Source organism: Erinaceus europaeus, chromosome 15 (genome assembly GCF_950295315.1).
Source record: "Erinaceus europaeus chromosome 15, mEriEur2.1, whole genome shotgun sequence".
NCBI lineage: Eukaryota > Metazoa > Chordata > Mammalia > Eulipotyphla > Erinaceidae > Erinaceus > Erinaceus europaeus.
The window spans coordinates 36,601,735-36,624,645 of record NC_080176.1 but is presented as its reverse complement, the minus strand read 5'-3'; the positions used below and the strand labels follow the sequence as shown (position 1 = coordinate 36,624,645).

Here is a 22,911-nt window from a genome sequence, read left to right as displayed (position 1 = left end):
CTAATTCCATCCTAGGTGGTTCACTTTCTAACAAAGTCCCAAAACCTAGATATACACTAGGTTCTGTGAGAGAGAGCATATGTTCACACTTATCCATAAACTAGTGCAAAATAGATACCTGAAAGCAGAAGTACACTAGAGTTTGCAGCGAATACACCCCTAACACTTCCTCTCCACTATTCCAACCTTTGGGTCCATGATTGCTCAACAATTTGTTTGGCTTTGAGCCACCAGGTGCCAGCCACCAGGTGCCAGATGCCATCAGGATGCCGGCCAGGCTTCCCTGGACTGAAGACCCCACCAATGTGTCCTGGAGCTCCGCTTCCCCAGAGACCCACCCTACTAGGGAAAGAGAGAGGCAGACTGGGAGTATGGGCCGACCAGTCAAAGTCCATGTTCAGCGGGGAAGCAATTAGGGAAGCCAGACCTTCCACCTTCTGCAACCCACAACGACCCTGGGTCCATGCTCCCAGAGGGATAGAGAATGGGAAAGCTATCAGGGGAGTGGATGGGATATGGAGATTGGGTGGTGGGAATTGAGTGGAGTTGTACCCCTCCTACCCTACGGTTTTGTTAATTTATCCTTTCTTAAATAAAAAATTAAAAATAAATTTTAAAAAAAGGTATATGGGAAATTAAAATCTGAAAAAAAAAAAAAAGAAAGAAAGAAAGGTGCAGATATGCTGTTGTGAATCCAGGATACCTTTCCCCTCTGTGCCTGTCCTGCAATCCCTAAAAATCATGCCACTTTATTTCCTCCTGCCTCTGCTCCTGCAAGGAGGAACCCTCAAATTGGACAAAGCAGCTGAGGCTGTTGTGAAGACTAAAGAAGAACTGTAGGAGGACTGAGGTGAGGTGCAGAGGGGGCAGAGTAAACTGTGCAGAGTTAGGCGAGAGGCTGCCCAGCACAATTCAGCAACTGCTGTCACGTCTCAAAAGATGCCTCACAAGCACTTTTCCACTTCGGAGGGAGAAACTAAATGCTTCTGGTCCCAGCGGAGCACTCTGACACCATCCTACAGTTAGCTGTAGCATGTCAGCGTGGGCACCTCCAAAGTCCAGGACTGTGATTGTCCCCTGTCAAAGCTGGGGTGATGACAGGCTTTTCTTCTATCAAGCAGCAGCTCTCGAAATGAAAACCACAAGGGATTCTGAAAATGTCCATGTTCTCACACAAACTGGACTGTCCCAATACATGGTGGGGAAATAAGAGTCTTCCAGATCTAATGGTCTCCAGGGCTAGGGTTTCCAAATTGTAAGCCTTAAGAGCAGGTGGGCATTTGACACATTTAATCTCACTGCTACTGAAGGCCATTTCCCCCCATTATTGTTGCCCTTGTTGTTGTTATTGCTGTTGGATATGACAGAAAGAAATCCCCTCTGCATGTGGGGAGCTGGGGGCTCGAACTGGGATTCTTGTGTTGGTACTTGTGCTTTGTGCCATGTGTGCTTAACCTGCTGCACTACTGCCAGGTCCCCTCAAAACTTTTTCAAAAGGGAAGTTTAGCTGTAACCTTCTACTGCAAGTCTTTTATGGACATACAAATGCAACACAGAAAACTCACCTCCGGAGAGGGGCATTCTCCTCTATATCTTCCAGGGTCTCCAAGGATGATCTCTGGGAGATAAGGCGCCGTCTGCAGAGAAAGAAGAAAGAATATAGGCATTAAAACTGATTCAAAAAATGGATCATGCATTTCCAGAAATCTCAAACCATTTAAAAAACATATAAAGCCCATCACAAGGGGGAAAAAAAAGATAATAAGGGCTGGAAAGATAGCATAATAGTTATGCAAAAGACTTTCATATCTGAGGTTCCTAGGTCCCAGGTTCAATCCCTAGCATCACTATAAACACAAATAAAATAAAATAAAATAAAACAGTCTTTAAGAGGCTGTTGTATTCCAGCCAGCACCCTGAATCCAGGTCTACTTTGTCTTTTTGAGCTCTGAGATTCTCCAGTATGTATTCTCTACACTTAGACAGGCCCTCTGTGATGATGAAGAAAGTAACCAGTTATACTTACGTGGTAACTGACCTCAAAGAAAAAAAAAAAAGACAAACTGACACTTGTAACCTGCAGTACAACTTGGGCACTCTGCATTTTTTCCTCAGAACTAAATGATACCAGTAGTTAAGTGTTCAAATATCAGAGATCAGAACCACACTAGCAATAAATATTAAAATTTAAAGTCATATCAAATAAAAATCTCAAATTATGATGATGCAATAAAAAGTATATTCACTGGATGGTGATGATTTCAAAAGCAACCCAATAGAAACAAGGAAAAAGCTTTTCCCTTGGGAACTTTTCAGAGATGACTAAGAATAAATATTGGGTGTGGGGGGTTTGAGCTGGCTTCAGGCCCTGGGTTTAATCCCCAGTACCACATGAGAACACCAGGAGCCCTGCATGGCTGGTGAAGTGGTGCTTTGGTGTCTTTTCCCTACCAACACCCTAAAAAAATAATTAAAAATTGCATTGGGAGGAACGTCAGTGGTATCACTCACGAGCATAATCCTGGCTTCATTCCCTGGCACTACATGAACAAAACAAAAACAAGCAAGAGTAAATCCCCGAGTATAGTCAGGCAAACCATTAACTTCCAGGCTGCTAAAGAATTGCAAACAACTGATAAAGCTTCCTCAATCTGATTTTTTTCTGCAGGACTATCCTTTCACAGTGAGTTGGTGGAGGGGTACAGAGAATAAATCTATTAGGTCTTTACTTGAAAAAAAATGGAACAATAATTACAAGGACAAGTCTACTGTATATTATATTTGACAAATATAGATTAAGTACATGTGATCATAGCCATGTTCTTTACAAAATTTTTTAAATATTTTATTTGATAGGACAGAGAGAAATTGAGAGAGGAGTAGGGATAGAGAGGGGTATAAAGATAGACACCTACAGACCTGCTTCATGCTCATGAAGCATCCCCATTCAGGTGGGGAGTTAGGGGTTTGAATCCAGGTCCTTGATGTACACTCAACCTTATGTGCCATGGTCTAGCCCCCGTCTTTTTTATTATTTATTTATTTTACCTGAACACTGCTCAGCTCTGGCTTATGCTGGTGCTGAGGATTGAACCTGAGACTGCAGAGCCTCAGGCATGCCATGCGTAACTGTTATGCTGTCTCCTTATTCCCGTAACCATGGTCTAAATAACAGAAACTGACAAGCCTATTTCTGTTTGTTTGTTTGTTTTGTGTGCAGTTTTCCTAACTACCTTGATATCTCTATTTATTTATTTATTTTTCCCTTTTGTTGCCCTTATTGTTTTATTATTGTAGTTATTTATTGTTGTTATTGATGTCATCATTGTTGGACAGGACAGAGAGAAATGGAGAGAGGAGGGAAAGACAGAGAGGGGGAGAGAAAAATAGACACCTGCAGACCTGCTTCACCACCTGTGAAGCAACTCCCCTGCAGGTGGGGAGCTGGGGGCTCGAACCGGGATCCTTATGCAGGTCCTTGCGCTTCGTGCCACGTGTTCTTAACCTGCTGAGCTACCTCTTATTTTATGTTTTACTTTTATAAGATGCCTGGGAAGATACTACTTGCAAACTAAATTTCCCAAGAGTCTTTGTTAGTCTTTTGATATTCATTCCCTTTCTTAAATACTCAACATACACCCTCCTTCTTCTTTCTCACAATTGTTAAGTTGCTCTCAACCCCTCATGTATTAACTGTGTGAAAACAAAAGTTCTCCAGTGTCACCTTCAGTGTCTTCATGACATACAGGTCTCCAAGATCTGCAGTTTCACTGTGCAACTGACTCTTTCCTGTCCTGTTCTGTTCTGTCCTGTCCTGTCCTGTCCTGTCCTGTCTTTTCCTTTGCCACCAGGGTTATGGCTAGGACTCAGTGCCTGCACAACTTCAACAGACTGCCCACCTTCTGCACCCCTTAATGATCCTGGGTCCATGCTCCCAGAGGAATAAAGAATAGGGAAGCTTCCAATGGAGGGGGTGGGATACAGAACTCTGGTGGTGGGAATTGTGTGGAATGGTATCACTCATCCTACAGTCTTGTCAATCATTATTAAATCAATAAATAAAAAAGAAAGAAGAATCTATCTGTTCCCATGACGGAAAAGAAAGGTGCTTACCAGGAAAACAGCCAAATTAGAGTATGTATCTTTCTATACATTCCTAAGAACTTGTATTTGTAAAGCCTAAACATTTCATAGTCATATAGATAGTCTCACACACATACTGAAAGTCTGGGTTTCTTTAAAGGGAAATAAATCCCTAATTCAAATGCTGTCTGTTTCTTTAAACTCAACAGCTGTGCTTCTCTGCTTCATAACTGGAACCAATCAGAGTCCATTACTCCTCATCATTGACCCAGTTAACAAGTAGAGGTCTTTGTACATTTTAATGACTAACAAAGAAAATTTAGCCTTGGAAAAAGCAGCATGCCCCCTCATGACCAAGCAGATGTGTGGGAAGAGCCTGGCAGAGAGCAAAGCAAAAGCAGTATGTTCTGACTTTATCAAATGTAAAGTCCACACATGCTCCTCAGAGTGAATCCTCAGACCTCAGGCTTCTCTGTCACCTCTAACAATAACAACCTAGGTCTTTCCACATTAGCCACGAAACTTTGGAGGCAAGTGGGGGGTCTCCCTTAACAGGTGCATGTACAGCCTCCAAATTAATTTTAAAATACTAGCCTTTGAACACTTGACTCTGGGCTAGGAAGTGCTAATCTGTAACAAGATACCTCAATGGGAATGTCCACTTAGACCAAATGAATCTGCTTGCCATTAAGGTTAATGGTTTATTTTCAAATGCAAATCACTGTACCCCTGAACCCAGGACTGACAGAACATTAAGTTATAGTTAATCCCCCTGCCCTAGGAGCTTGAGGAAAGCTCTCTGGAAGAAGAGATAAACAATCACATGTAAATACATGGGACTGAAGTGACAGGATTTCTGAAGGTCTTTTAAGCACAAATTCTATTTTGCAGCAGGAGCAGCGACCAAGCGACTATGCTGATTTGGGAGAAACTGGCCCAATGGCATAACCAAAAGTCTTTTGTTGGCCCTAGTGACAGTAATTCTGGTAATAGCAGGAGGGTAAGGAACAAGGTAGGTGCTATACTCAGGACACAGCTTTCTGCTCTGTGGAGAGAGTGATCACCTCATATCCTGGTGAATAACACATCTTGGAGACAAGGCTGATGTGAGCAAGAAGGGGAAAATTGCCAAGGACCTGACCAAATTTAGACTCTGGGTTGCTGCTTTCCCTGCTGATCAGAGGCTGTTACAGGGTCATGCCGGGGTCCATCTAGTCAAGAAACTACTTTATGGAGTGATTTGGGACAAGTGCTTGGTCAAAAGGTCAACATCAAGTAGTAGACATTATAAGAGATAGTTCTGGCCTGAAAGTTAGGACCAGCATTTTATTTTCCTGGCTACCAAATTGGTGTCAAGCTGGAAATGTTGGGTTGGATCAAAGCTCTCCACCTTGGCTACACATTAGGATCCCCAGGGAATGCTGAAAATCACTGAAGCCTATCAACCTCCACCCCACTCCCACCAGATTCCACTGTTTCAGAGAGGTCTAGATGTGGCTGAGGAAGGGGTTTTTGCAAGTTCCTGAATTTGTGAAGGAACAAGAGGAATGAGTTCCACTTGGGTTTGCAAGATCCTACCAAGGTCCCATATTTGCAAGATCCCACCCAGATCAAAGGAAGGTGAGAATCTAGCCCTAACATTCCAATGACTAACATCAGTGAACTGATCACGATCTATAAAAGGCTGTCTGCTTTGACCTCAGGTAAGTTGCTGCAGATTCAACATGCCACAAAGAAAGTGATATTTCTCCTGAAGAACTTGGTCCTAGTTTCTGGACATGGGAAGGCAAGTAAAGGATGCACATTACTGTCAGCAACACACTCAGGGTGGAGGGGGATCAACAGCTGCCAGCTGGAGACAGGGAGGTGGCTCAGCAGCGAAGTGTCTGTCTTACATGCATGACATCCTGGGTTCGATCCTGGCAGCATGTGAGAACAACAAAGACAACATGAGTTGGACCTCCATAGTTGGTGAAGCAGTGCTATGTCAATTCCCCTCATTCTCTCTCTCTCTCCCTCTCACCCACTAACACACATTGGGGCCAACAAAAGAGCTCACTTGGATAGTACACTGCTTTGCTATGTGTAACCCAGGTTCAAGGTCAACCATCCCCAATCACATTGAAAGAAGCTTTAGGAGTGTGGTTTCTATCTTCCCTACTATCTAACTAAAAAAATAGTTTCAGCCTGATATGGTGAAGCCTTGGAGAGGACTACCAAACAAAACAAGTACGGAAACATTGACCAGGGAGGTGACTCAGCAGCAAAGCACCTGGATGAGAATCCAAGTTCCATTTTCTGTCTCAGGCAAGTGCTCTGAGTGCTCACTTCATTCTCCAGGCTCCACAGCCACAGGCATGGAGTGCTGACCTGAGGACCTTCTGGGGGTTGGAGGGCTACCAGGGCACAGTGGTAAAGAAAAGGAGCTTCAGATGCAGACAAGTAGCACAGGTAAAGCCGTGCTGAGGGTGGGCATCATGGCTGGGCAGAAAGCAGTCCCTACCTCAATGTAGAGACTAAGGGACCTTCATGCTCAGCCTCTTTTTCTGGCTTAGAGTCACAAGTTTCCAAGGGGGCCATCAGAACCCAGAAGAAGACTTGGTACCCACTTGTCAGGAAAGCAGAGCTAGCCTTTAAGGAAGATAGAAAATCCCTTTGTAAACTGTTTTAAGACCCCATTCCCTGGTTCACATAATCCCATATCACATCTCTTTGTCTGACAAGCACTCAGCCCATGCCAAAATAGCTGGTCTTAAGAAGTAGGCCACCAACCTGGGACTGCAACAAGACAGGACTAGAACTACTTTGAAAACCCACCAAATCACCAGAGCTTCCAGAGAACACAACTTTGGCCAGACCTCCAGCTCTACTCAGTTGAGAAACTTCTCTAAAGAACAAGGAATATCAAAGATCAACTGAGACCGCAACAAGATGAGATTGGGGGTACTCTGGGAACCCACCAAGTCACCAGTAAGTGCAAACATGTGTGGCTCGTGGACAGAGAGGAGCCCAAGGAGAAATTCCTGAGGCTAAAGCCCGTTTCTACTCCTGAGCGGCTGGTAACAGTCCAGCAGTTTGTTGGTTGAGGTATCACCTCCAGTCTGCTTTACCAACAAAAAGACTGCTGAAGGGAGGAGAGGACTCCCTAAGACTCACCAAATGCAAATGTGAGTCTCCATTGCTACTGCCTTCAGAGGCTGGAGCAGCACGGGGGAGGCCCTGTGCTGACATCTAAGAACAGAGAACTGACCTTGGTGGCCTAGCAGTGGCCTAGCAGTGGGGCTGTATAGTGGGAGTCATTCCACATTGTTTCCCTAATGAGAACATGATGAATAGTTGCCTCAGAACCTACAAAGTATAAACAGGACTTGTTTAGAAACTCACAGGGCCCAGCAGTGCTGTCTGGCTTGGCAGAGAAGCTTAGTTGATCCCAGAGTTTTGGATCTTTGGGGTGTGAGAGTCTCTTTGCATAACCACTGTATTATCTCTCCCCCACTCTGCTTTATCTCTTGGTCAGGAGTGAGGGATTAAGCTAAGAAGCCTACTTATAGTTTAAAAGCCCTGAGGCTCTAATAGCTTACAGGGAAGAAAAAAACCCAAAAGACTGTTTAATAGCCACTGTGCTCCAACTCAGGGATAAAATTATATTGAAAAAACTGTTAATTTCCACAACTGTGAACTCTTTAAGTATCTTACTTAGACACAAGTCAATCAAGGCAAGAGTGATCAGTAATTTGAAAAGTACTGAGAAAGGGACCTCATAAAATCCTATATAGAATGGTTAAACCAACAAGAAGAAATATTAAGGACAAGAGTCCAGCTAAAAGTCCCCTAAAGCTTGAACCACAACATAGTGAGGTTAACATCCAAATGCTTATTAAGGAAATAGACACAGGAGTGAATAAAGAGTTTGAAAAATTTGTCATCAGAAATGCAGAAACAACAAATGAGACTCTGAAAGAAAGCATTAGCTATCTCAAGGTAATCAGAGAGCTGAAAGCTGAAATAGCTGAGCTAAGAACACAACTAGCTGAACAAGCTAAAAGAATATCAGAACAGAGCAACAAAATAGCTGAGCTACAGTAAACAGAGTGGAGAGAGAATAGAATAAATGATGCAGAAAACAGAATTAGCAAGATTGAGGACAAATTAGAGATAACTAAGAAAGGAAGTAAAAGATCTCAAAAAGAGATTAAGAGATACTGAAAACAACAACAGAGACCTATGGGATGACTTCAAAAGAAATAATATACGCATTATTGGCTTTCCAAAGGAAGAAAGAGAAGGAGGGGAAGAAAGCATTCTATAGGACATAATAGCTGAGAACTTCTCTAGTCTAGACAACATAAAAGACAGAAAGGTTCAAGAATCCCAGAGGATCACAAACAGTATTAACCCAGACTTAAAGACACCAAGACACATCATATTTAGAATGGAAAGGAATAAAGATAAAGATAGGATCCTGAAGGCTGCAAGAGAAAAACAAAGAGTCACCTACAGAGAAAAACCCATTAATATTAGCAGCAGACTTCTCCACACAAACACTACAGGCCAGAAGAGAATGGCAAGATATCTATCGAGTGCTCAGAGAAAGGCTTTCAACCTAGACTGCTGTATCCTGCTAGACTGTCATTCAGACTAGATGGAGGCATAAAAACCTTCTCAGACAAGCAACAGTGGAAAGAATCAACTATTACCAAGCCTGCCCTGAAAAAAGTTCTGAAAGGTCTCCTATCAACAGTCAGACCACCATAAATATGCCATATATCATAACACTCTAAAAATCTACAAGAATGGCATTAAAATATCTTCAATCTTTTATATCAATAAATGTCAATGGCCTGAATTCACCTATTAAAAGTCACAGAGTAGGAAGATGGATCAGAAAACACAGCCAACACTATGCTGTCTATAGGAACCCCACCTGACTCAAACACAGAGAGACAAACAGACTCAAAGTGAAAGGATAGAAAACTACCATATAAGCCAATGGCCCACAAAAAGGGGCAGGAACAGCTATGCTAATATCTGACATAACAGACCTTAAAGACCTTAAAATAAAAAAAAAATTGAAAAGATAGGGATGGACATTACTTAGTGCTCAGAGGATCAATCAATCAAGAGGACCTAATGATTATCAACATCTATGCACCCAAGGAGAGGCCATTTAAATATATTAAACATCTACTGAAAGAGCTACAGCAATATATTAACAGCAACACAGTAATAGTAGGAGACTTAAACACCCCACTCTCTCAACTTGACAGACCATCCAGGCAGAAAATCAACAAAGAAACGAAGGAGCTAAATGAAGAGATAGATAAACAAGAACTATCAGACATTTTCAGAGTAAAAATGGTAATTTCACTGTTTCAGCCCATCTTGGATGGAGATTGAAGAGATCATGTTAAGTGAAATAAGTCAGAAACAGAAGGATGAATATGGGATGATCTCACTCACAGGCAGAAGTTGAAAAACAAAATCAGAAGAGAAAACCCTAGCAGAACTTCAACTGGAGTTGGTGTATTGCACCAAAGTAAAAGACTCTGGGGTTGGTGGGAGGGGGGAGTTCAGGTCCTGGAACAGGATGGCAGAGGACCTAGTGGTGGTTGTATTGTTTGGAAAACTGGGACATGTTATGCATGTAAAACCTATTGTATTGTATTGTACTGTCGACTATAAAACATTAATCCCCCAGTAAAGAAATAAAAAAATTTTTTTTTAAGTAGGCCACCCAGTTGCAGATGCTACCATGACACCAACCTGACTTCCTCGGGAAGACAACCTCACCAATGTGTCCTAGAGCCCTGCCCCACTAGCGAAAGATAGAAACAGGCTGGAGGTATGCATCCACCTGCCAAAGCCCATGTCTAGGGGAGAAGCAATTACAGAAGCCCGACCTTCCACCTCTGCATAATGATCCTGGGCCCATACTCCCAGAGGGATAAAGAATAGGAATGTTTTCAAGGGAGGGGATGGAATATGGAGTTCTGGTGGTGGGAATTGTGTGCAATTGTACCCCTCTTATCCTATGGTCTTGTTGATATTGTTAATTTATAAATGAATTTAAAGAAGAAGAAGGAGGAGGAGGATGAGAAGGAGAAGAAGAGGAGGAGGGGGTGGGGCTAGTGGTAGAGGTAGTAGTAGGAGGAGACTCTGTGGAGTAGGGCACCAAAGTAAAAACCCTGTGGTGAGGGGTAGACATGCAGCTCCTTGGGCCGGTGGGGGGTGGGGGTGGGTAGGTGGGATGGGACACAGTCTTTTGGTGGTGGGAATGATGTTTATGTACACTCCTAGTAAAGTGTAGTCATATAAATCACTAGTTAATTAATATGAGAGGGGGAAAATTAATTGTATGTCTCGAAGCTTTTAAAACACAGACTGAGTCTTCTTAATATATAGGCTGTGTATTTGATATGCGGACTCTCTCAAAAGCCTAGACCAAGTAGATCAGAAGCAACCAATGGCACAGCTGTTTACAAGATAATGGGTACTATACAGCAAACTCTAACAAAAGGACTTTTCAAAGTTAACCCAATTACCAAATAATGTGATGATAACATTAACTATCCATTGTCTTTTTGAACCCTAAGACAGCAGGAACCTCACATCTGCACTAGAGAGCCTATATTTCCCCCAGTCCTGGAACCTTAGGATAGGGCCCACTTTCCCGCATACCTCTCCCAATCCATATCAAATAATGTCGCATCTGCCGATCGCAACCTAATCAATGCAACAATGGCCACCTCAACATGCTTCAGCTCAGACTGTGTCCAGAGACTTCAGGTGTGGAATAACAACCCTTCAGCTTTACTACTCGGGTGAGACCTTTCCATCCCAGGTGGTTCACTTTCTAACAAAGTCCCAAAACCTAGATATACACCAGGTTCTGTGAGAGAGGGCATATGTTCACACTTATCCATAAACTAGTGCAAAATAGATACCTGAAAGCAGAAGTACACTAGAGTTTGCAGCGAATACACCCCTAACACTTCCTCTCCACTATTCCAACCTTTGGGTCCATGATTGCTCAACAATTTGTTTGGCTTTGTATGTTAACTCTCTTTTCAGCCACCAGGTGCCAGATGCCATCAGGATGCCGGCCAGGCTTCCCTGGACTGAAGACCCCACCAATGTGTCCTGGACCTCTGCTTCCCCAGAGACCTACCCTACTAGGGAAAGAGAGAGGCAGACTGGGAGTATGGACCGACCAGTCAAAGTCCATGTTCAGCGGGGAAGCAATTAGGGAAGCCAGACCTTCCACCTTCTGCAACCCACAACGACCCTGGGTACATGCTCCCAGAGGGATAGAGAATGGGAAAGCTATCAGGGGAGTGGATGGGATATGGAGATTGGGTGGTGGGAATTGTGTGGAGTTGTACCCCTCCTATCCTATGGTTTTGTTAATTTATGCTTTCTTAAATAAAAATTAACTTAAAAAAAAAGGAGGAGACTCTGTCCCCATATGCAGGAGGAAATCTTATTAATGTGTAGCGAAGCCTACAAGTTTCTGTTTCTCTTTTTCTTTTTTTTTTTTTTTTTTTTCTTCTCCAGGGTTATTGCTGGGCTCAGTGCCTGCACCATGAATCCACCGCTCCTGGAGGCCATTTTTTTCCCCCTTTTTGTTGCCCTTGTTGTAGCTTCGTTGTGGCTATTATTATTGCCCTTGTTGACGCAATTCGTTGTTGGATAGGACAGAGAGAAATGGAGAGAGGAGAGGAAGACAAAAGGGGGAGTGAAAGATAGACACCTGCAGACCTACTTCACCACCTGTGAAGCGACTCCCCTATAGGTGGGGAGCTGGGGGCTCGAATTGAGGTCCTTATACCAGTCCTTGTACTTTGCGCCACATGTGCTTAACCTGCTGTGCCACTGCTCAGCTCCCCCAAATACCAGACTTTTTAAAATCAAGAGGCAACACTAACACTGCACTGATGGTTCCTTCATTTCTCTAATGTTTGAATCTTTGGAAGTCATAACAACCATTAGCTTGTTCTGTAGATTTCAGCAACTAAGTTGTGACAATACTGTTCACAATTTGGCCAAGATTCCAGATGCAACTTTAGCAGAAGTCATGCCAGATCACACTCACTAAAGATGCAAACTATTTTCCACCAATACATATGTATTCACAGTTGGAAGAAAAGTCAGCTGCCACCTCTCAATAGAGTCTTAAAGCAAAATGAACTTTGTGTCAGCCTGAAGATGTGTAAGACAGATGCTCAGTTCTCATTTCCATGGACCTAAAACTCTGTTTGATGTGTAGGAAAAGTGCTAATGAAACTGAGTGTGGCACTCTCTTATCTGACAACAGCTTCTTGCTAGACCATGGAAGAAATTCCAGAGAGCAGCAGAGTGTGACATAGCAGTGACCAATCGGTTGGGTAAGGTCACCAGGCAGGGTGCCCTGTAGAGCCTCCTGTCTGGCCTGTCAGCCCCTGAGACGCCTGGGAGCTAGGCTGGCTTGCTAGTGCAGGGGAGATCCTTCCCCACATGACGCACAGTCTAGATGCACAGCTATACCCAGAATTCCACATTCCCCAGAGTATAAGGGGGTCCTTTGTCAGAAAGAAGACAAACAGGTGTTTCTTTAACAAAAGGAGAGAGGCTTAGATCAAGCAAGGCAAAAATGCCAGGAAACTCATTTTGAATCTGGCTATATTTCTAAATGGCCAACACACAAATCAGACAAAGGGAATTTAATAGCTGCCAATTGGCTTGTTCAAATAAGATCTGTTTCTCTATTTTAATACCCGGGTGAAGAAAGCAACTCTAAATGTTTTCAGAGAATACAAAGGCACTTGGCTCGCCTGAATGGACTTTTATTTCCAGGCTCACATTGAGACTTGCCAAATCCTGGAAAACCAGTGGTGTGAGGTCATCTTGGTGCTTAGGGATGCCTAGAGAGACAGGTTCCTAGCAGGATCTAACAACTGGTCAGGTAGTCTCTCCTCAGGGTCTCCATCCACCTCACCCTTTCACCCTGTGAATCTTATAAAATACCTTTTCCATCACTTCATTCACCTATTTGAAGTTCCATGATTCCCTGCAGGAACAAGTTCAAACTCTACATACAAAGAAGTCAGAAGCTAGAAGCAGACTTGAAATAAGAAGAAGAAGAAGAAGAAAAGAAAAAAGAAAGAAAGAAGGAAAAGAAAAAGAAAAAAGAAAGAAGGAAGGAAAGAAAGAAAAACCCTATCACCTTCCCAGTCTCCTGTGACATCCTTGGAGCTACAGGAAGTAAAGTTCCAGACATAATGCCACAGGCTGAGTGACAGTGCTGCATTCTGATTCCCTCACTCCAAGGTGAAGGGTCTTGCCTTGCAGTTGGAGGGACTAAATTCACCAAATATACAAACCAAAGGAAACAAAGAAATTGGGGTTCAGAAAGGGTTGGGATGCTGCTTGAGTGGTGACTGATGGCATCGTCCCAGCTTTGGACCATGCTGGATGCCCACAGGTGTGGGAAAGGTTGCAAGCAGGGGCTAGCGCAGAACAGCAGGAGGGTAGTAGGAGGGCACTGGCAAAAGGACACAATTCAGAATAAAAGGTCTGGATTCATCCAGGAGACAAAAGAAACTCATTGATCAACTTTAATCTGCCCAAGGATTCTAGGGCTGATTCATATATATCCTGCATCTCTGTATTTAAGTGTTCTCTGCAAAGGATATTCTGAATCAGGTGGGGGCTGGGGTGAAAATTCAGCACTGGGGCCTGGAGTTTAAGATAGACAAGGTGTGTGCTCAGGGAAACTGCTCAGACAGTCGAGCCAAGGACTTGCCTACCTGAGGCTCCCACTTTGATGCCACTGTCACACGCACCACAATGGTACACTAGCTTTGTGCACATGAAACTCTCTAATATAAAATAAAGTATTTAGAAAACTAAATATATAAAAATAAGAAACAGGAGTGGAGTGTGGGAAACAGCAGCAGAGGGCCTGTGTGAGCTGCAAGGAGTCAAGGTCTGACTGGGAGAAGGCAAGCAGAGTGTTTTCTGCAGCCTCAGCAGCTGGACTCACAGGGGTGAATGGAGGGTAAACGCAGGATGGGCTGCTTGCACACATGCTCAGCTGCCACTGAACGGGGTATCTTCTGCCAAAGGATTCTCAGAGCCAGGTTTGCACAAGGTATCGAAGAAGTCCCTAAGGGAAAGCCAAGGCAGGAATCCAATGTGGGAAATGAGACCATCAGATGACTAGTGTCACTGCTATGGGAGGAGCTAGAGAGACCCTTGGATCAAGTGAACACACACAGATGGGTAGGAACGAGAGTGCAGAACCAGCAGGTTGAGTAGGTTGGAGCTGCTTTTTCAGAGGGTGATCATAACCCATGCATGAATCTTCTGAAGACCAGTGGGCACCAACACAGCCTCCACCATCTCCAGCCTCTTGGGAGAGTGTGTGTCATTCTGGACTTTCTATACACATAGAAGGATTCCTTCCTTCCTCCCTTCCTCCCTTCCTTCCTTCTTCCCTCCTTCCCCCCTCCCTCCTTTTTCTTTTCCTCTTCCTCCCTCTCTCTCTCTCTTTCTCTCTTTCTTTCTCTCTTTCTTTCTTATTTTATGGATTTTTTTCCCCTACCAGGGTTATGGATGGGGCTTCATGCCTGCAAAGAATCCACCATTCCTGGCACCTTATTTCCCCCTTCCCCTCTTCTTTTTTATGTAATAAGAAAGAAAGAAATTGGAGAAGAGGGAATAGAAAGGGAGGAAGAAAGACACCTGCAGGCCTGCTTCATTGCTCATGATGCTACCCCCCTGCAGGTGGGGACTGGAGGCTTGAACCCATGTCCTTGCACATGGTAATGTGTGTGCTCAGACAGATGTACCATTGCCTGTCCCCGAGGAGTCTTTTCTCACTTTTTTTTTCTTTTTCTTTTTCTGTATCTTTTTTTGCCTCCAGGGTTATCATTGGGGCTCATGCCTGTACTACAAATCCACTGCTCCTGGAGGCCATTTTCCCTCATTTTGTTGCCCTTGTTTTATTTATTATTATTGTTGTCATTGTTGTTGTTGGACAGGACAGGAGAGAGGAGGGGAAGACAGAGAGGGAAAGAGAAAGATAGACACCTGCAGACCTGCTTCACCGTTTGTGAGGCGACCCGCTGCAGGTGGGGAGCCAGGGGGCTTGAATCAGGATCTTTACGCCGGTCCTTGCACTTGGCTCCAAGTGCGCTTAACCTGCAGCGCTACCACCCGGTCCCTGGAGTCTTTTCTTTTTTTTTCATTATTATTTATTTTTCCTTTCATTGTCTTTGTTGTTTTATTGTTGTTGTAGTTATTATTGTTGTTGTTGATGCCATCGTTGTTGGATAGGACAGAGAGAAATGGAGAGAGGAGGGGAAAACAGAGAGTGGAGAGAAAGAAAACGACCCCCCTGCAGGTGGGGAGCTGGGGGCTTGAATAAGGATCTTTGAGCTGGTTCTTGTGCTTGGCACCATGTGTGCTTAACCCACTGTGCCACCACCTGGCCCCCGGAGTCTTTTCTTATACCTCATCCTGCCAAGGGTCTGAGCATGGGCAATCTCATCCTTCTTTCCCAATCATCCATGACTTACTAGTGCTTTGCAAGAATGCCTTTGCATGCTGTAGACTTTTAAAGACCAGACACACATCTATTTTCAGTCGGAAGCAGGTTGAGGGTCTCCTGTGTCCAGCACTATGACTGAATGGACAGGAGAGTATCAAGACTTGCTTGGAAATGAATTTCTCTCCCTGGCCCCACAGCCCTAAAAGGTTGAGATGCCAATGGGGTTAATTTAATCAGCCCCAGCGGGGAGTTGGGTGGCTGTGGTAGCTTCTCAGTTGGTATGTTGGTATTTACTGGACCTTTCAAAGGTTGCCTTCCAGCAGAATTGCTCCCCTGAGTTTCTCTCTTGGTTTCCAGCTTGACCTTTCTCTGCTCCAAGGGGCCTTCAGTAGAAATGGATTCTGACAGCTTAGAAACAGCATGCAATTCTTTATTGCAAATTCAAGATTGGTGGGGTTACATCCATCTTTATTTCCTAGGAGTTTTCCAGATCAGCCAGGTCCCCTAATTGACCGCAGCTCATGGAAACAAAGACTGATGCTTGCCAGCTTCAAGCAAGAACAACCTGTTTCCTACTGAGGGGGCACAACTTATTCCTTTCTAGAAACCTTCTCTAAAAAACACTGCTTGTAGATATAGCCATATGTAAATAACATTAACAGACATAAACTTTGGTGAGGTCCTGTATGATACAGCAAATCCAAACAATGGAATTTTCAAAGTTAACTCAATTGCCAAATGATTTGGTTATAGCTATAACTATCTATTACCTTCTTAAACCCTTAGACAGCAGGAACCCTCCCCTTTCTCTATAAAGCCCATATTTCTCCCAGGCCTGGAACCTTTAGGGTGGGTCTCACTTTCTTGCAGGCTTCTCCCAATTCAGACCAACTGATACTGCAACTGCTGATTCCAACCTAATCAATGCAACCAGTACTACCTTGGCATGTTTCACTTTGGACTATGTCCAGAGATGTCAGCATGGAATGTCAGCCCTGCTTCATTACTCTGGTGAGACCTTTCTTAGCTCATAGGATTCCTTAATTCCATTTTGGGTGGTACACCTCTTAACAAACCTCAAAACCTAGGGTCCATGAGATAGGGCATATGTACATGTATCCACAAGTTAGGGGGAAATATATACCTTAAAGCAAAAGTGCACAATAACTTGCAGTGAGTCAATAAATGAAGCAAGCAAGTAGAAAGACCTAAAAAAAAAAAGGCATCATAAAGTACCTTATCAAATAGTTTGTACTTAGACCTAGATACCCTCCTCACCTACCTCCTATTTCATGTCCCTAAACCACTCCAAAGCTAACCTTGTCAGACAAAGTAAGGACTACAAAAACTGGATAAGGGAAAGAGATTGGCACCATCTCTCCAGACATAACCTGGGTCCACCAGCATATTACAAGTCAGGTGAAGGCAAAAACTAGTAAAGTCATGGCCCCTTGGAATATGCCTAAAATAGACCTACTAGCTTTTTCCAAAATGGAGACCCCAAATCTTCATCTGCAATATTCCGGCCTTTATGATTAGTTAACGATTTGTTCTGCATTATATCTTAACTCTTTTTCAGCCACCAGGTATCAGATGCTACCATGATGCCCACCTGACTTCCTTGGGCAGATGACCCCACCAATGTGTCTTGGAGCCCCACCTCCCCAGATCCCTGCCCCACTAGGGTAAGAGAGAGACAGGCTGGGAGTATGGATCCATCTGTAAATGCCCATGCTCAGTGGGGAAGCAATTACAGAAGCCAGACCTTCCACCTTCTGCACCCCTTAATGATCCTGGGTCCATGCTCCTACAGGTATGAAGAATAGGGAAGCTATCAAGGGAGGGGATGGGATATGGAGTTCTGATGGTGGGAGTTGTGTGGAATTGTATCCCTCTTATCCTATGGTCTTGTCGATATTTGCATTTTATAAATAAAAAAAAAAAACATTGCTTGCAACTGGGTAAATGGCTCACCTGACAGTGCATCACACTTTCGTGCCCAGTAGGTGGTGGGGGTGGGGAAGTCTCAGCTTGATTCCCAGCAGTGAATATACTGGAGTAGGGTTTTGATTTGTATCTCTCTCCTTCTCTTGCCTCATGTGAATCTCTCTCATATGTAATAAATCAATAAAAAATATTTTAAAAATATTTTAAGTATCTTTTCTCTTTGGTTACTGAAGCTTATTTTCTTTATTGGGATTTAATGGGGGAATGGGGCACAGCTGAATTGCTGGCTTCCTAAGGGTTTTCTGAAATAAGGGATGCCCTAAGAATGACAACATCATATCAGAACCTAATCCCACCTCCTTTCTAAAGGTCGATGTGGTAGCTACATCCTCTACAAAGCTGTCCCTGATATTTTCTGAATTCCTACAATATCTGATATTTTTACCGTGTCTGAAAATATGTATGCCTAAATGCTCACAGATTGATTTTATCCTTATTTTATGGCCTGTCTCTCCAACTCAACTCTACATACCCTGCAGACAAACACTAGGTCTTTCCTTCTTTGAAAGCTCAGGGAGCAGCACATCCCTTTGTGTCTAGTTAATACCATATACATCCTTAAATGCAGCAGGGACACCGGTTGACAGGTTCCACGGGCTCCTCAGGGGCAAGGGCAGACTTTACTAGCTCCAGGAATTCTGAGGCTTTGTGCTGAGGAGTTCTCCCCCTGAATCTGGACAAGTCAGCAATCAGCCCTGCCACATCAGGAATAAGACCCAAAGCTGGACCTCAGGTAACTGATGTTTGAATTTTTGAGCAGTAGAATGCTTCTGTCTTCAAGTTAAATCTCATATCAAATTTCAATATAGACTGGAATAGAATAATCATAAATTTAATAAATATAAATGTGTAACATTTACCTATACCTCAATCTCCTTCAGAATAGAAAAGATATTTTGATGTACAAATAGATCTGAAATGAGGAATTGCAGGTGACATTTCTAGCCTAGGCTCAATTTCTACATCTTATTTGTTTCATTGGGGCTTGGCTGTACTGCACAGAGATAATCCCAACTGACACAGATAAGTGGGTACCTATGGTAACCACTTTTAAATATCTCAGGACTCAATTCAATGAAATAGATGTAGCAAGTAAAGCTTGTTTGCACAAATTCAATTTACTCTGGTAACATGTTATGTTCATATGTAGAAAGATGGCCACCATGAAACAGGGTTTGCTATAGAGCATTTTGAATTTGCATTTTACTCCAGTTTTAAAAATGCACACATGCTATGTACACAAACCAAATACTAAATGACTTCTTTTAATCAGAATGCCACACTCAGTGCATGTCCATATAAAAGCATGAACACAGGGAATTGGTCGGTAGAACAGTGGGTTAAGTGCATGTGGTACAAATCGATCCTGGTTCGAGCCCCTGGCTCCCCACTTGCTGGGGGTCGTGTCACAAGTGGTGAAGCAGGTCTGCAGGTGTCTATCTTTCTCTCCCTCTCTCTGTCTTCCCCTCCTCTCTCCATTTCTCTCTGTCCTATCCAACAATGATGACAACAATAATAACTACAACAATAAAACAACAAGGGCAACAAAGGGAATAAATAAATATTAAAAATAGATAGATCTTTTAAAAAAGCATGAACACAAATGTTCACAGAAGCATTATTTATATTAGCCATGATGTGAAAACAATCCTTATAACCATCTATAAATAATACATGAATTCAGCATGATCTAGTCATGAAAGTCAAGTAAATGGGATACTTGCTGCAATACAATGAGCTTTGAAAATATGACACTAACTGAGCCGGGCGGTGGCGCAGCGGGTTAAGCGCACATAGTGTGAAAATATGACACTAACTAAAGGAAGCAAGTCACAGAAGACTGTAAAGGGGTTGGAGAGATGGTTCACCAGGTTGGCTGCCTCACCAGCATAATGAGCCAAGTCCACATTCTGGCGCATGAGAGGTACTGTGGTAATGGAGAGTCCCAATGTTATGGAGTCCTCCTTTATCTTTCCACTTGATTGAGAAAAAGTGGCCTAGAGAGTGCTATCGTGTATGTGTGAGGTCCCAGCCTCTCCCATCCTCTAAAAAGACACACTCTATGGTGCCAGTTAGAAGGACTTTCTGGGAGCCAAGACGGCAACTTGGACATAGTGGCTGGCATGAGCTCCAACAAGCAGCAGCCCATGACCAGGGATTCTCTGGATGGGGTAGGATACTGGGCCATCAGCAGTAGGGTGAAAATGGCGTCCTAAGAGTAATACCACTCTTGGGTTAGAAAACAGAGGCCAGGAGGAAAAAGAAAGGAAATCTTTTGATTATTTCTGAAGCTCACCCCTCACCCCCCACCCCAGAACCAGCCCCAGGGGTGGGACAGCCACTCCTAGCAGGCTCCCCACTGAGTTACTTTCTTTACCAAGATTCCTGGCTCACCAGGGGTATCATTCCAAGCCATTTCCTTTCCTCCTCTTTTTTTTTTTAAGTGGTTGGAGCTCTATTTGAGTGACAAAATATCTGACCAATTAGAGCCTTACCACTGCCTGGGAAAGACTACCTGGAGGTTTTTTTTTTGTTTTTTTTTTTCGATACTTCTTATAATTGGCTGTCTTTGCTGTAGGCAATCCATCCAGAGCAGTCCAGGCTGCAGACTGATAATTAGGATTTTTTTATACTATTCTATTTTACTATTACTATTATTATATATGTGTGTCCCTTTTGCCCTGTCCTTCAGGTTGACGAAAAATAACTTTTATTTTTTCCATTGCTAGGTGATTGGATGTCCTATCCAGTGTGAGAGAAACTTCTTTCTACCCCTTCCCTCCACTCGCCTTGCTCCCACCACCTAGCTAATTTCACTGCTCTTTTTTTTTTTCTCATTCTTGTCTTCTTTTCTTCTTCCTTCATTTGCTTTCTGAATTCATTTATATTCGTTTGTGAATTATTTGGGGGAAGAAATCTGACACAGAATGGACTCTCTCTGTGTGTGTCTCTCTTCTCTAGTTCCCTTTCTCTTCGTGCTATGCCTAGAATTTACAGTGGACAGTAAATGTGCACAATTGTCTATTCTTACTTTCCCTTATTTATTTTCTCTTTCTTTTTCCTTTGGCTTTGATTGCTGTTTTTTTTCTTGGACTGGAGGTGTTTGGCTAACTGGTGTTGGTTGAACTGCTTCAATCCTTGCTTTAGTTACTGTTGGTGTAATTTGTGAGGTTGGGTGACTACATTTGTCATAAAGGTATTTAACATAGCCTAGCTTATACTCAAAGCACAAAAACTGAAGAATGACAGAACAGAGAAATAAAAAACACATCAATAAAAATAAAGTGGTTAAATGAAGAGCAAATAAAACTGCTACCACAATGAATCAATACAGGAGCCCAGAAGAAACTCCAAATCAGTCAGAAGTAACCATAGATAAGAAAAGTATGCAAGCAATAATAAACCTAATAATCACAGAAACGAAGACAACTATGGAGGAAAGGGCTATCAGAATGAGGGAAATAACAGATGAGACCCTCAAGGAAAACACAAGCTACCTTGAGGTAATTAGAGAAATGAAAGCTGAAATAGCTGAACTAAAAGGTCATTTAGCAGAGCAAGCTAATACTGTAACTGAACTGAAGAAAGAAGCTGAAGGAAAAGAAAGCAGGCTAACAGAAGCAGAAAACAGAATTAGCCAGACAGAAGATGAGCTAGAGAAAGCAAATAAAGAGGTAAAAGATCTCAAAAAGAGATTGAGAGACACTGAAAACAACAACAGAGACATATGAGATGATCTCAAAAGAAGTAACATTTGTATAATTGGCCTGCCAGAGGAAGAGAGGAAGGGAAAGTAAACATTCTAGAGGAAATTATAGAGGAAAACTACCCAGACCTAAACAAATGAAAGGATATTAAGATTCAAGAGGCTCAGAGAGTCCCAAACAGAATCAACCCAGACCAGAAGACACCAAGACACATCATAGTTACAATGAAAAGAAGTAAGGATAAAGAAATGATCCCAAGGGCTACAAGAGAAAAACAAAAAGTGACATACAGGGGAAAACCCATAAGGTTATCAGCAGACTTCTCCACTCAAACTCTAAAAGCCAGAAGAGAATGGCAAGATATCTAAAAACAAAAAGTGACATACAGGGGAAAACCCATAAGGTTATCAGCAGACTTCTCCACTCAAACTCTAAAAGCCAGAAGAGAATGGCAAGATATCTATCGAGCCCTGAATGAAAAGGGGTTTCAACCAAGGATAATGTATCCTGCTAGACTTTCACTCAAATTAGATGGAGGGATCAAAACCTTCTCAGGGGAGTCAGGCAGTAGTGCAGTGGGTTAAGCACATGTGGCGCAAAGCGCAAGGATCAGAGTAAGAATCCCAGTTTGAGCCCCCAGCTACCCACCTGTAGGGGTGTCACTTCACAAGTGGTGAAGCAGGCCTGCAGGTGTCTATCCTTCTCTCCCCCTCTCTGTCTTCTCCTCTTCTCCCCATTTCTCTCTGCCCTATCCAACAACTATGACAATAATAACTACAGCAATACAACAACAAGGGCAATAAAAAGGAAAATAAATAAATAAATATTTTTTTAAAAACCCTACTCAGACAGACAACAGTTAAAAGAGGCAACCATGATCAAGCCTGCACTGAAAGAGGTATTAAAAGACCTCTCATAAACAATAACATCACCATAATACTTGCCATATGTCAGAACAAATAAAAAATCATTGAATAATGGCATTACAATACATTAAACCCATAATATCAATAAATGTTAATGGCTTAAACTCACCCATAAAAAGGCACAGAGTGGGAGAATGGATCAGGAAAGAAAACCCAACCATATGCTGCTTGCAAGAATCTTATCTGACCCAACAAGACAAACAGGCTTAAAGTGAAAGGATGGAAAACTATCATACAGGCTAATGGACCACAAAAAAAGTCCAGGAACAGCCATTCTCATCTCTGACACAATAGACTTTAAATTAAATAAAGTAATAAAAGATAGCCAAGGCCATTACATAATGATTAGGGGATCAATCAACCAAGAAGATTTAACAATTATTAACATCTATGCACCCAAATGAGGGACCATCTAAATACATCAAACACCTACTGAAAGAACTACAAAAATACATCAATAGTAATACAGTAATAGTGGGAGATTTTAAAACCCCACTCTCACACTTAGACAGATCAATGAAGTACAGAATCAACAAAGAAACAAGAGAACTAAATGAAGAGATAGACAGACTAGAGCTCCTGGACATTTTCAGAGTTCTTCACCCCAAAAAACTCGAATACACATTCTTTTCAAATCCACACAGCACATACTCAAGGA

At 42.8% G+C, this 22,911-nt stretch overlaps 1 protein-coding gene across 4 annotated transcripts in view; it reads right to left on the bottom strand.

Moving 5' to 3' along the window:
* Nucleotides 1-22,911, bottom strand: part of CABLES1 (Cdk5 and Abl enzyme substrate 1) — a 166,380-nt gene that overhangs the window by 90,676 nt on the left and 52,793 nt on the right. For all 4 annotated transcript variants that reach the window (XM_060173585.1, XM_060173586.1, XM_060173583.1 and 1 more), the window contains exon 2: nucleotides 1,566-1,637. In XM_060173585.1, coding sequence (XP_060029568.1) covers nucleotides 1,566-1,637 — 72 coding nt within the window. The remainder of the gene's footprint in view (nucleotides 1-1,565; nucleotides 1,638-22,911) is intronic.